Raw genomic sequence first — 15689 nt, 5'->3', positions numbered from 1 at the left:
GTCCATAATGTTATACATTAGTAAATTGTGTATGTTTTTAATTAAATAAAAATCAAAGCCCAGTCATTTATCTGCCTCAAAATACTAAGTATAATTTCTCCTTCATATATCTCACTGTTTCCATCTAGAAAGGCAGCTGAAGAAGGACACAGTCATGAGAATAGGAACACAAATAAAACCTTTTTAGAATTGGAGAAATAGTACAGAGGTAAGGCACTTGCCTTGTATGTGATATGTGACTGACTGGCTTTGATCCCTGGCCCGTACCCAGAGCCTTGCCAGCAGTTATTCCTGAGCACAAAACCAGGAGTAAGCCCTGTCTTAAAATCCAAAAAAGAACAGAAACAAAATCCAAGCTCTTTCAAAGGCTCTACAAACAAAAATAAAGAGCTAAAACAAATTACCATTCCATGGGGTTGGATACAGAATTTGGCAGGTAGGATGCATGCCTTGCATGTAGCCAATCTGGGTTCAAGCATTCCATATAGTACCCCAATCTGCCAGAAGTGATCCCTGAAAACAATCAGAAGTCCTGAGCATTGCCAAGTATGGCCCCTGGAAAAAAAAACACTTACCTCTCTAAATAGTACAGCTTACTTATATTCTGTTTACCAAAAAAAAAAAAAAATCTTCAAATTTATAAACTAAATTATAAAACCCTCTCAATGTCATCTACCTCCTTTCCCTTGAAAATTCACACCCCTGAAGCCAGGCTATTTACACACATGATAGTATAATCAGCTCCATAAGTTATACAATCCTATGAAAAATATTGTGTTCCTCATTTCTAAAAATCCTTAAAAGCAAGGCAGGCAGGCAATTTAATTCTATTTTGACCCATTCTAAGCTAATATTTCTTCCTTCTGAACTTCTTCATTCTGAACTAAATCAGAATAAAATCAATTCAGCCTCATAGTCTTCTACATATGTAAACCCTTACTTACCAAGAATTTCTGCACCAGCCAGTTCCTTAAGGGTCACCCTGGTTTAATCTTTCCTCTAAAATCTTAAATTTCTTGAAACTATATCCCCTCAAACAGGTATTTCTAGTATTTAACACCTCCAATATAAAACAGATACCATTCCTCAATAGAGCAACACTTGGAAGCCTCTTCCAAGCCCTCAAAACAAATAAACAAAAAAACAGAAATTAAACCAAAAAATATAAAGTTAGTGTGAGATGAACCAGTTTTATAGCTGGCACTTGGAGATCACTGCTTCTACCTTAAAAGACCTAACAAACCATTCACTTTGATATTCCATTCTAAAACTACAGATGAAGAAAGGACTAGCTATGCAAATCACAATATATTAATATAAAATACACTGTATGCCTGAAACTCATGTTTTGTTTAGGGGGAAAGGGTTTTGAGTCACAACCAGTAATGTTTTCAGGGCGTATACCATCTAGCTTTATGCTCAGAGACTTGGTAGATGCTCAAAGGAAAACACACACACACACACACACACACACACACACACACACACACACACACACCATGCACCCTACCCACTCTATCATAAATTGGGAAGACATTACAATATTCTCACTTCTACTATTGCTACTAAATCTGCTGTGGCTTCATTGGGATACTGCAGGCAACATTAAATTCTACCATCCATTGATGCCATTTATCTTTCTATGGGTTTCTCATTTTCTTGCCTTTGTCTACTTTAGAACAGCTGGTATGTAGAAACTTATTCACTTTATTTTCAAATGTTTGATAGAACTTTCCGAAAACGGTGTCTGGGCCTTATGACTTCAGAGTGAATGAGATAATGGTGAAAGTGGTTACCCTGTTAAAAATCTGTAATGATGCTGTGTTTTCTATACCTCTTAAAGCTATTTTGTCAGACTCCCAGAAATGTCTTCATTTCTTCTAGCTTGTCAAGCTCATCAGAGTTGTCTTTTAAATCAGAGCAATAGTACAGCAAGGAGGGTGCTTGCCTTAAATGCGGACTATTTGGTTTGATTTCCGGCATCCCATAGGTTGTGTAATTCCTGCCAACAGGATTACCGAAATGCAGAGCCAGGAGTAAGCCCTGAGCACCACCCACTATGGCCCTAAATAAAAAAAAAAAAAAAATCACAATAACAACAACTTCCTGCCTTTACTTTTCTTAATTCCTTCCTCCATCCCTCCGTGGTTGTTAATAGTGTCACTGTGCTGTTGTTGTAATGATCTGGGGTCACACCCATGTCTGGTTGTGCTTCCTTATTCAGCCAGGGTGCTCACAGACATTTATATTCCTTCAGTTGCAGCGCTTGCACAGGGCATGTGTTGAGACACACAAGCCACAGTTGTGATGCTAATCAGGGATCAGTGGTACCAGCACACAGACTCACCAAGGGTCACACTTCCTGGCCGTAGTTCTCACAGGTCCTTTTAGATGCAGAGCCAGGGGGATTACACCCACCTGGTTGTGATCAGCCATAAACTACTTGTAACAGTAGGAGGCTGTAGACAGCAGAGCTCAGGCTCAAAGAGCACTTGGGATTGCTCTCAGCCTAGTGGGACACCAGGGATGTGAACTTGTGACCCTGTCTGTAAGGCTTGTGATCTTATCTACTGTGCTACTGCTTTAGACCTTAATACTTGTATAAGTTCTAATAGTTGCTTTCCCTTACCATTCAGTCAGAGATGTTTCTATCTGATCTTTTCTAAAAGGCTCTTAATTCTGATTCATTTTATCCTTTATTCTGATCTCTAACTCTTACTGTCCATTGTATTGATTCTTTGGGTTTGTGTTTTTCCTAGCATTCTAACTTTAATGTTTAGCTTATTTTCTTTCATCTTGTTTTCTAATAAAAATGTTAAGAGCTAGACAGAGCCAAATAAGAACTACTTTAGCGACATCCCACACATTTTCTTTTATTTTCTATTCCACACATTCTGAATTCTGTGCTCACCGTTACTCACTTTTAAAATATTTCTTCTTTAATCCAAAGGTAATTCAGTGATACATTTCAATGTGCATACTTGTTTTGATTCTGAATTAGAATTCTTTATTACTGATTTCTGTGTTCTGTAGTAGAGGTCAGAAATATTGTACATGTAAATTTGATTCTTGGAAATTCTACGATTTTCTCCATTACATGTTTTGAAGTAGTTCTTTAATGTTGCTTATTCTTCATTTGTCAATTAATTATTTTATTCACGTTTTTATCTTATCAGTGCCCAGCAATTTTATAAAGTGTTTTTTTATCTGATCAAATTAAAAGAAACATGTTTAAAAGACCAGCCATACAGCTGGCATATTTCAGCCCACTTAAAAGAAATGTTGTTCAATAAACAAATGCTCCCATCCATATTTTCTTATGCTCTATTCCTTTTATCAGGATTGAACAAAGTTCTCTGCACTTTAATATTTCTTTGCCTTAACAATAATTTAGTTAGTGCTAGATAAGGGATTTGAAAAGAGCACATTCACTGATATAATTTTATTTATCGCAACAATTTTTTCTAGCCCTTTATTTTTAACTTTTCTATATCGTTTTATTATTACAGTTAATTCTTATTTATAGTAAGTATCTCTTTTTTAGTATAGCAGGTATATATATATTTGATCTAAGCTCACTTCTTATGCATGTACTGCCTTTCCCATTCTTCATCCTTTTTTCAACCAACTCTCTCCGGTTTCTCCACGCCATCTGTCTCCCCCTCCTCCTCCATTCCTTTCTAGTTCTCCACTAGTAAATTGAGTTCCAGATGAACGATTTGCAACACATTATCTTGAAAGTTACATATTCTACTTTTATTCTCCTGGTATGCTAATAGCCACAATCACACTTACACTTTCCTATTATCTTTTTATTTTTTTGGGGGGGGGCACTCCCCACACTACTCTGGAGCCACCTCCAGTTAGGAACTCAGGGGACCATGCGGAGATGCTAATTAAACTCAGGGAATCAGCATGAAAAGCATCCTGCTGGATGAGCATCCCTGGGCCCCTCTTGTCCATTTCTTCAACTTCCCATTATATACATATCCCCAACTAAACCAGGGTCTGATGACTGCAGTGAACAGTACAGCCCTGTGCACTACCATCCATCGAAGATGGGTGAGTGGCGAGGTCGGGATGTAAACCCTCAGATAAGAGAGCCCAGCTGTAATCATCTACATCTTGGCTCTGCCAAGGATCTTTTCAATGTGAAGACAGGAAGGAGTGCTCGAAGCTGCTCAGCCTCCCTTCTTCACAAATTAGCTTGAACAGCACACCTGAGTTATTCTGCATTGCGTGTCTATGCTGCCTCCCCATGACTAGCTTTACAGGCCTCCAAGAATAATCAGAGACAAAACAGTCCTCTGGAAAACATTCCAAACTACCTTCAGACACCCAGTGCTATTTTATTGCTTTATTCTGAAGTCAATTATATATGTACACAAATATACATATTTATACATAAATGGGTTTCTATAAATCAATTTCTATGTATACCATTTATATATTCCCCAACCAAATTCTACTAGGAACTTTTTATGCAAATTTGTCAAATTTTCCACTTCCCACACTGTTTTGTTTTTTCCTAGGATTCAGTTCAGGGAGGAGCCAGGAGCCTTTCTGTTTTATTCGACATGTTCCTTAGGAGTCAGTTGCAAATAATTGTTGAATGACTGACAAGATCAATCAATGAAGGATTCTCTTCTTCCATAATCTCATCATGAAAGCAAGCCTCTCTTTTTTCAGCAAAGATTCGGGGTTTATTATTGAAGGGGAAGGTGAAAGGGAGGGTCAAGGGCCGGGGTAATAGATTGCAGATGTCAGACAGTCCGTGTTCCTCGGCCAGAGCCTGGAACTCCTCTGGGTGACTACAGAGGCTATCGGGCAAGAGTGATTTGCTTCCCTCCCAAATGAGCTGAACTCCCCCACCCCACACAAACTGAGGGCTTTCCTTTTCCTTCTTCCTGCATATGCCAGCTCACCTGGAGCTCCCAGGCAGGGGAAAGGGTTTTTCTTCATAAATGTGCAGCTTTGTGAAAAATCCAATGACTCTCTACTGAGGGAGTCGAGTCTGTAGGCTAGCTGGTCTCCTGCCCTGCAAGCCTCCTAAGCTGTGTCCTTTTCTCATCTCTGCGAACATAAATTCCTTTTCATTCCATCCCCCACCCTTTTCTAAGGACCCAGACTCCATCAACCTACCAACCAAAGCCATGGTTTCCACAATAAAAGAAAGGTTCTCGTCTCAAAACTAATATCCAGATGTTGTATAGGGTTTCAGCCAGTCATTCCCTGCTTTCCCTGTCCAAGTTCTCGCAGCAGAGGCATATGAGCATGACAATTAAGAACAAAAAGTTTAGAGTTTTCATGAATCAAGATTCTGAATGTCAGGTAACTGGGCAAGAGACCTTGTAATTTGGGGCTGGAAAGGTAGTAGAGGAGGTAAGGGCTTGCAATCAGTTTGACCACAACCCTAGTTTGATCTCTGGTTCAATCCCCAGCAACTTATACAGTCCCCTGAGTCTGCCTGAAGTGAAGCCTGAGCACAGACAGAACTAGGAAAAGACCCAAAGCAATATCAAGTTGTGACCAAAAAAAGAAGAAGAAGGTATTTCAATTTCTCCATGTTTCAGTGTGCCTATAAAATGTTACAGCAATTTTATTTCTTAGAATGTTACTGTGAGGATTAACTGAAAACCATCAAACATGGACTTGGCCTGGTACAGAAAACATTCAAAGTGATTTCATACATATTTCTTATATGATACACCCTGGGAATGAACTGTTAACTCTTAGGAAATCTAAGAACTTTAGGTCTGCACAGGGGCACAGACTGGAATGAAAACAGAAGGTACCTGTCACACAAAAGCATCCAGACTCCAGTACTGAACATCTAAACTCTAGGGCTGTGTCTTTGCTTCACGTTGGGGACTGATGTTCGGACTCAGTTACGAAGAAAAACCACACCCTCAAATTGTTAGTAAGGCATCAGTGATTGTGTCCACTTCCAAAACAATGTCCAGGGAAGACAATACTATACTAATCATAGAGGAAGTATGATTTCCATTATTTCAATTGATAAAATGAACTACACTCTGCTCTTTGAAGCTCATTCAGAAAAGAAGAGGTTCATGGTCCAAATGTAGCAACAGAGAATGGGCATAAGATAGAAAAATTCTCCAATACGGTAACCAATACTGAAAGTTCCTGAGTTATGATCCCCTAGTAAAACTGGCACCAAGCATCAATTAACAATAGATGATAAACTTTAGATAATTCTCAACTATTTTTAAAAGCAAGACACTACATATGCTGCTCAACCCATATCAGTAACTTGGCTTTATTTGGGGAAAAAGGACAGGAGAGGTGGCACAAATCTTGTGGTGTTTGGGGCTATTCCTAGTTAAGTGCTCAGGAGTGACCTCTAACAGTGCTTGGAAAACTCTATGTGGTGCCACAGACTCAAACTGGGGTCAATCTTGTGCATCTGTCCCCCTGTGCATATCTCCCCCCCCCCCCCGTCCCCTCTCTCCTCTCTATCTCTTCCCACCCTTTCCCTTTCGCCTCTTTACTCTCTCTCACACAACACACATACATACATGGGTGCATGCCCCAATATCATAATTCTGAGGGTTAAATAAAATAACTGATGTCAAATAAAAGTACTCGTAAATTTTTGGACTTTTCTATTTTTTAACTCAGTGCCAGTGAATGTTTTTCTCCAAAAAAAAAAAAAAGCTATATAATTAAACATTTATTCTAGCCACAACAATTAAAGTTCAAATCAACCTCATTTACAGATGACAGCAAAAGATTTAGGAAATAAAATAACTCATTTGGGGCTGGAATGAGTGGTACACAGTAGTACAGTGGTAGGGCATTTGTCTTGTATGCGGCCAACCAGGGACAGACCCAGGTTTGATCCCCGGCATCCCATATGGTCCCCCAAGCCTGCCAGGAGTGATTTCTGAGCCCAGAACCAGGAGAAACCCCTGAGCATGGCCAGGTGGGGCCCAAACACCAAAATAAATAAATAACTCATTCAAGATCACATAACTAATGAAGACAAAGATTGACCTACTGAAGGGCCCAGCTCAAATTCCAAAGCCTACTTTGACCACTATGTTGCTAAATCCAGATCTGATTCAGGAAATTATAAGAGGGTCAGAGAGACAGTACAGGGTTGAAGGCATTTGCTTTGCCTCCCGTCACCCTAGATTGAATCCCACGTGCCACATACGGTCCCCTGAACTGCCAGAGGCGCTCCTTCTGATTAGAGGACCAAGAATAGCCCCTGAGTAGCTCCAATACCTACACCCTCCCCCAAAATACACCTGAAATGACAAGATGCTTATAAAATAAGAGCAATCCAGAAACTATCTATTCTATGCTACCTTATTCATTGGGCCTTAAATAGAAACACAATCAAATCTTTTCCCATATTAATTTTTTTCCTTAAAAAAAAAAAACTTAATACTTCATCTTTTTCAATTTATTTAGAAATTTCAGAATTAAATAAAAGTCTAGTATAGACATGACGTGTGACTATGAAACAAGCAAGATTTTTTTCAAACAAGCTTGAACTTGGTCTCAGACTAAGTTCTTCCTCTACTAGGGAGTTTCTGTTTCTACTTTCCAACAAAATTTTCTATTTAAAAATAAAAATATTAAAAAAATAAAATAAATATAAATATAAATAGTTTGGGGCCAGAGCGATAGCACAGAGGTGGGGCGTTTGCCTTGCATGCAGCCATCCTGTATGGTCCCCCAAGCCTGCCAGGAGCGATTTCTGAGTGCAGAGCCAGGAGTGACTCCTGAGCGCCCCGGGTGTGACCCAAAAACCATAAATAAATAAATAAATAAATAAATAAATAAATAAATAAATAAATAAATAAATAAATAAATTAGTTTGCCAAGAAGAGATGGTTCAGCACTTGCACTGCACATGGCTAACTTGGGTTCAAAATCTGCCATCTGCCACCTTATAGTATCATACAAGCCCCTCCAGGAGTGACCCCTGATCACAGAGTAAAAAAGTAAGCTCTGAACACCACAGTGACCAACCAAAGAACAAAAAAAAACAAAAACGAAAAAAAACCAACGAAAGTAAATAAACTCAAAATGAATTTCCTAAAGAAGCATGATGAGTAGAGGAGGAAATGTTGGCCCACTGGACGGACACTGATACTGGTGGCGAGTTTGGAGTGAGGACACTAAAAATAAATACCTAAAACTGTTACCAACCACTTTATAAGTCACAGGGAATTTTTTTTTTTAAGTCTAGGGTAGCTACAGAAAGAAGAAACAATTAAAATTTCCTGTAGAGGCCAGAAAAGTGGTTCATAGGGCAGGAGCACATACCTGGCATGTGCCAGCCTCAGGCTTGATCGCCAGCTTCATGGCCTCTTAAACACCAGCAGAAGGAATCTGATCTCTCTATGTCTCTCTCTCTCTCTGTCTCTCTGTCTCTCTCTCTCTCTCTCACACACACACACACCCTGGGCCAGAACAGCCCCACCTCACTGAGCTCAAGCACTAAACCAGCAGGCCTCCAGGGCTGGGTAATTGTCACCAGCAGTGGCCCCTGTGCTTTCTGAGCACTATGGAAACCTCCCACACCCCAAAACAACAATAAGCTATGGGAGAATTTTCTAAGAACATCCCCAAAGCTGATTCAAACTACTTTCCACTGAGTTCAAGCATGAGAAAACTGCTTTGGAAAATGTGGCCCTTGTCAGGCACCACCAGTGCAGGTCACAGATAGTACAGTGGATAAGGCTCTTTTGCCTTGCACCCAGCTGACCCAGATTCAATACGAAGCAAGTAAAGAGCCAGGAGTCAGTCCTGAGCACCGATGGGTGAGGTCCAAAACAAAAACAAAACAAAAAGGTAAATGCCAATTAAAAGGCAACTAAAATTGCCCCTTCATTCCAAATTCAAATGCAATAGTTGTATACTGACTTTCTCTTTTTCTTTTTTTGGTCATTGGGCCACACCCGGAGGCACTCAGGGGCTACTCCTGGCTCTGTACTCACAAATCACTCCTGGCAGGCTCAGGGGACGACATGGATGCTGGGAATCGAACCCAGGTTCGTCCCAGGTCCACTGCATGCAAGGCAAATGACCTACTGCTATGCTATCACTTTGACTCCTATACTAACTTTTTAAAATTAGAGGCACCATGATTTAAATTTTTGTTAATGTAGAGTTTCATGTATACAGCATTCCAATAATACTGGTACTATTTAGAATAAAATTATTGCTAGTTTAATAGTTGTATTATTAAGCTGTCCTATTAGAGGGACAAAGCACTGAAACTCAGATATTCCCAAACAGCTGAAAACAAATATTAAAAAAAATATATTAAAAAATTCAAAACATCGGAGCCAGAGAGATAGCATGGATATAAGGCATTTGCCCTTCATGCAGAAGGATGGTGGTTCGAATCCCGGCATCCCATGTGGTCCCCTGAGCCTGCCAGGAGCAATTTCTGAGCATAGAGCCAGGAGTAACCCCTGAGTAACTCCTGAGAACTTCTGGGTGTGACCCAAAATTATAAATAAAAAAAATCAAAACATGACAAGTTGAATATTTATTCACAATGATACAGAGAATTTCATGGCCCATCTGTGTGAAAGCTAACTAATAAGAACATCATTTCAGATTGGGGCAAGGTGGAGAATGGATCGCCAAGGGGCAAAGCCATTTATTAGACTGTGACAAGCTTTTAAACGTCTGCATTATCATTAACCAACTGCCTGGCTCTCGGTTTGCACACCTGCCACCACCATCCTGTCGCAGAAGCAAACGTGGAAGCACCTTAACTTCTAAGACAATGGCACCCTCTCCTGACCCTCTGTGGTACTGCAAAAGTCCAGTTATTAAAGAAATTTCAAATTAGTAAAGATGCACCTAAAATTTTCCAGAGTTTTACATTTGCAAATACCTGCATGAGCCTAAATTTATCTTAATATGCAAAGGGACATCTTTCCCAAGTTAAGATTCTTTGAAAGGAAAATCAACGATGGTCTCCTGACATTTTACTGTAGATTCACTTGGGAGGCCTCTCCTGCAGGGTTTGGGATAGGAGGCCCAGTCTCAAAAAAGTGATGCCATTCATGCCTGAGAGTGTCAGGGCCCCCGTGTGGTGCTCTGGGGCCACTATGCCTATTCCTGGCAATTCTGGACGTCCAACAGGGTGGGGAAATTGGTCATACAGGGCCAGGAATGAAACTCCAGATCTTGTACATGCAAGGTATGCAGTTCATCCCTCAGAACTCGTTCCAGCATAGCCTAACATTTTCTTCAGTTATATAAATTAGCTGATGTTATTGCAAGAGTTATAATGACAATAAATAACCTACAGAGACTTCCTGAGAACCAAGTATGCATGATAAACAAACTGGTTAAATTTAACAATAACTATATGAAATAGGTATTTCTATTTTCTTTCAACTTGTAAATGTGGGAAGTGAGGTAAAATGGAGCTATTTAAATAACACCCAAAATTATGCACCTGATAATAATAAAAAAAAAATTAACGTTAAAACCAAGTAGCTAATAACAACAAAGTCTTGTCACATCCACTCAAAATACCCCTATGACATAGAACAAAGCTTTGATCATGCATAGTAAGTTGACTTTCTGGGGGGTAAAGGGTTTACATCTTGCTTTTTTTAATTACTTAAATGTATAGTTTACAAGGTGATTCACGATACAGTTCAGGTTTTTTTCGCAGTTACAAAGTTGTTCACAATTGCGTTTTAGTCATACAATGTACAACACCCTTCACGAGTGCACATTTCCTGTCACCAATGTGCCCAGTTTTACTCCTACTGTCTTCTTCTTTACGCCTACTGTCTTCTTCCCACCTGCCTCTCTGGCAGACAGACATTTTCCTTCTCTCTCACTCACTGTATTTATCAAAGTAAAAATTGTAAGGAAAATTACAAACACATCTTCTAAATCTCTAATTTTTCAAAGTCACAAACTACAAAAGCATATGATACCGATTTTAATCACATTCCATTCTACCCCACTTGAAGATTCTTATCTTCTAGGTCTAGAATGTTTTTTCTCGGGTATGGGGTGTCGAGAATGTTTTTGTCTCTTCTTTGTATTCCCTATTTCTTTTTCCATCAAGTTCTGCCATCACTGATTTATGAAACTTTAAAAGGATGTATCTACACTCTGTGCTTTTTCTTTTATAAATCTTATGAAAATAGAACTTTTTTTGCCTATTTTTACCCAAATACCCTATTTATTAAGTACTCAAAATAATTTGTACTGGACTAGAGCTATAGAGTACAGTGGGTAGGGCACTTGCCTTGCACATGGCAGAACTAGATTTGATCCTCAGTATCCCATATGGTCCCCACAGTCCTGCCAAATATGATCCATGTGTGCCAAACCAGGAGAAACTCTGTGCAACCCAGGGTGGGACCCATAAGCCAAGACTGATTATCATCAGCATCATCTAATATTACGACATTAGGCATTTTTTAAAACAATGTGTTCAAGTGGCATCAGTCCTATCTCTTTGATCACTGTAAGCATGATACATTCTCCTCTATCTAGAATTATTATGTTCCTACCTGAGAATAGAGCTAACAGACTAATAAGATTTCTAACAATACTAACTATACAATACTTTGTTTTGTTATTGCTGTTTTGGTTTGGGCCACACCAGGCAGGCTATGCTCAGGTCTTACTCTTGGCTTTGTGCTCAGGGATCATTCCTGGCAGAAGTAGGGAGCCATATGAAGTTCTGTGGATTGTATTGGATCAGCCACTCTGCAAGAGTTTTACTAATCTTGCCAGCACACTATCTTTATTTTTTTTAATCCCAAACCCCCTATATTTTTTAAATGCAATATGAAAGTATATTATAGGATCTGTAGTTAAAAATGAGATCTATTTAAAACACTATAATTCCTGTTTGCCAACTTAGCACCATACATAACATCAAAAGATAAAACACTTAATAATCCAAATAAGTGAAAATGAAAGCTTCATTTAGATCATTTTTCCTTTTTATTCATAATGCTGGTTACAAACAGAGTGAAAAGTCAAAAATATCAAGACCTATAAAGAGCACATTTTCATTTCTTCAATGCAAAAAATGAATGACTATGTCTATAAAGTGCAATGTAATCAGATCCCCTGTGAATCCCAAAACCCTTTTTACCTCCGTTTGCAGTATGGCAGCCCTCTGTTCCTTAGCAGTCAAGGACTCCTTCAGCACTTCGATGTGTTGCTTACTATCTGAGAACTGATTTGTGAGGGTTTCGAGCTTGGTCTGGAGGGCGAGTAGTTCTGTGTCCTTTCTTGACAGCTCCTGCTTCACCTGACCAATCTAGAGAAGCAAACGACACTCTTGTAAGGAAAAGGGAAATGAAAATCTGCCTCTGATCCAGATCTTTGACAGATGGAGCCATAAAATAGGAGGCTTAAACGCAGCACCAAAAGAATGTAATTAATTTTTGCGTCACCTTCCCTCAGATAATCCCCCAATTAATAACTTAGTCAACAAATAAGAAAACTTCCAGTTTTCTTTTAGTGTGTAATTTTCTGAAAACTTCTAGAAAGAAATGAAAAAGAAAGGCCCCAATTCTATTAGAGGCTATACGCTAACAGCAGTAAACATCTGATAAAAATAGTTTAAGTTATTAAGTCAGACCTCTTCAGAACATTAATCAGAATTAGTATAAATGCAATACAGAAGGGAAAAAATTTAAGCCCTAATATTGCTACAGACAATTAAATTCAGGCCCACAGAGATAGTTCAGCGAGTAAATGCTTGCATTGCATGCAGATGGCCCCACTTCCATCCCTGGCACTAATATCACCCCTCACACCCCACCAAAAATGATCTCAGGACAGAGAACCCAGAGTCCAGAGTAAGCATGAAGCACTGCAAAGTGTGGCCCAAGAACAAAAATTAAATAAATTCAATAGCTACAACTGCAATTTAACTTTCTTTTCTTTTTAATTTTTTCTCAAAAATTATTTTAAAAACCTATCTTAAAAAGTCACTCTCAATGTACTAAGTAAAACATGATACATATTTATTTTTTGAAAAAGTCTTGTGATTTTGATAAAATCTTTTTAAAAAACTACAAATTTTTCTCAGCTAGGTACAACAAATTAACTTAACAAATAGAAGAATATGACCTAAATAATACACTAAAACTGAGTGTAAAATTCTGGATGTGTAATTTCAGTTTAAATTACTTGGACATAGTAATCCATAAATGAATAGGTATAGACCATTCTTTGACAAACACCTTAAGCTGAGAAGATACTTTATTTCAAATATCACCTTTGCATTTCAAATGTTTCTAGGAATTAAGAACCTTTCCTTTTAAAATAAAGCCAATATAGGAGGTGGAGCAATAGTACAGCAGATAGGGCATTTGTCTTGCACCCAGCCAACCTGGATTCAATCTGTGGCATACCCAATGATCCCATGAGTCTGAGAGGAGAGTGAAGAGCAAGACCTGAGGGCAGCTGATATGGCCCAAAAACAAACAAACAAGCAAAAAAATGTTAAGCCATATGAACTGAAATCAGACCCACTTTCATATTTTTACGTTACATCTATATTATGTAACATTTTTAACTTTAGTTTACTGCCCAGCAAAACAACTGAGCACTAGAAGACAGAAATGACTGGAAGAATAAATATAACAAGAGGTGATTTCTGTATAGCTAATAAAATAAAAAGTATTCTAATAATGTGAGTTCTAAAGACAAAGCTTTTTATTTTAGATTTCCATAAGGAAGTATAAAAGTATTTACTTTAGGGCACTGAGCAATAATAAAACATATATAGCCAGCCTGGTTCAATTCCCAGCATCCCATATGGTCCCCTGAGCCTGCCAGGAGTGGTTCTAGTTCAGAGCCAGAAGTGACCTCTGAGCACCACTAGGTGTGGCAAAAAAAAAAAAAAAAAAAAAATTAAAATTAGGTTTTTGAGTAACTGGTGGAGAGAAATGGTCTCTCTAGTAATAAGTGAGATGTTGGCATGATGTATACATGGAAAAGTATGATTAACATTATTATTAATCTTAGTACTTGAATAAAAATAAAAAATGACTTAAAAATTAGAAGTTTAAAGCTGAAAAAAAATTTTATTTTGGGTTTTGTTTTGGTTTTTGGTTTTTGAGTCACACCCGGCAGGCTCGGGGGACCATATGGGATGCCAGGATTTGAACCACCGTCCTTCTGCATGCAAGGCGAACACCCAATTGTCATCTTTTTTTGGAGGGGAGTTGGGCCACATCCAGCAGTGCTCAAGAGATCACTCCTGGCTCTGCACACAAAAATTCCTCCTGGCAGGCTCGAGGGACCATATGACATGCCAGGGATCGAACCCAGGTCTGTCCCGGGTCGGCTGCATGCAAGGCAAATGCCCTACTACTGGTGCTATTGCACTAGCCCAGGGGTCTTCAAACTGCGGCCCGCAGAGGAGTCTGATCCGGCCCGCCAGCAGTGAGCGCTGTTTGGTTGCCAAGATACCTGCCAGTATATACACTCAGTGTATATCCAAATATCAGGAACCATGCACTCAAAATAGTAACCATCTTTGGTAGCACTTATGCCTGTGAACAGACTTTTTCAAGAATGAAACATCTGAAATCTCCAACCAGATCAAGATTAACTGATGCCCACTTGCATCACTTGTTAACGGCTGGCAGTGACAAATATGGAACCGGACATTGACCATCTCTTTAGCCAAAAGCAGGCCCACAGTTCCCATTGAAATACTGGTGTGTGATGTTTGTTTATAAATGGTTTTCATTTTATTTATATAAGATATGTACAGTGTGAGTAGGAATTAGTAGCTCATATAGTCCGGCCCTCCAGCTCTCTAAGGGACTGTAATCCGGCCCCCATTTTAAAAAGTTTGAAGACCCCTGCACTAGCCCAATAAAATTGTAATTTTTTTAGGTAATATTCTATTTAAAAATAAGATTATTCATTCATTCAACAACTATTTTTGTATGTCTGCTACATACAAAGAACTTGAAGAACATCAAAAGAAAAGAGATGTAAAATAGAAGCTATTTTCAAATTATGACATGTACCCAGGAGTGCCACAGACTGTAATATATAGTGTCTTTTATGACATCCCTTTATAACTCAACCCCAATACACAGATTGCACTAAAATATGTGTTGTATGAATGAATATTCAGAAGCACAATTCAGTTACTGATTCCTCAACTAAAGAATGGTTAAGTTAAAAATTAAACTCCCAGTTAACTCTGTATGATTAAAAATATAAACTTTCAGTTTTTCCATTCATGCTAGTAAATAATCTATAAGCAACACAACAATACTAACTACAAAGACTGGAAAAATTAAGAATTCCTAAAAGAAAAGATGAATTTCAAGCCACAAATTTTCCTAAAAACTTATAAGTGCAGAGGTAGCACAGTGGTAGGACATTTGTGTTGCATGCAGCTGACCCAGGATGACCTCAGTTTCATCCCCAGCATCCCAGATGGTCCTCCAAGCCAGGAGCAATTTCTCAGCACAGAGCCAGGAGTAACCCCTGCACGCTACCAGCTGTGATCCTCCCCCCCCCCCCCCGCAAAAAAAGAAACAAAAACCAGCTTCTAAGTGCACATACAGATGAGTGTCTTTGAGTAATTTATCTAAGCTCTCGTTTCTTATTCAGTAATATGGAGAGCAGATCAATAAAATAGTGCATAGAATGTTTGTCCTACTTTTTGACAAAAATTT

General features: G+C 38.8%; 1 protein-coding gene across 4 annotated transcripts in view; it reads right to left on the bottom strand.

Moving 5' to 3' along the window:
* ERC1 (ELKS/RAB6-interacting/CAST family member 1) overlaps window positions 1-15689 on the bottom strand; it is a 434994-nt gene that overhangs the window by 332241 nt on the left and 87064 nt on the right. For all 4 annotated transcript variants that reach the window (XR_007500261.1, XR_007500262.1, XM_049783202.1 and 1 more), the window contains one exon: window positions 12128-12295. Coding sequence is in view for 2 of the 4 variants with exons in the window: in XM_049783202.1 (XP_049639159.1) it covers window positions 12128-12295 (168 nt within the window). In the remaining 2 variants the exon portion in view is untranslated. The remainder of the gene's footprint in view (window positions 1-12127; window positions 12296-15689) is intronic.

This window comes from Suncus etruscus, chromosome 11 (genome assembly GCF_024139225.1).
Source record: "Suncus etruscus isolate mSunEtr1 chromosome 11, mSunEtr1.pri.cur, whole genome shotgun sequence".
In the NCBI taxonomy this organism is placed as follows: domain Eukaryota; kingdom Metazoa; phylum Chordata; class Mammalia; order Eulipotyphla; family Soricidae; genus Suncus; species Suncus etruscus.
This window is presented reverse-complemented; position numbering and strand designations above follow the sequence as displayed.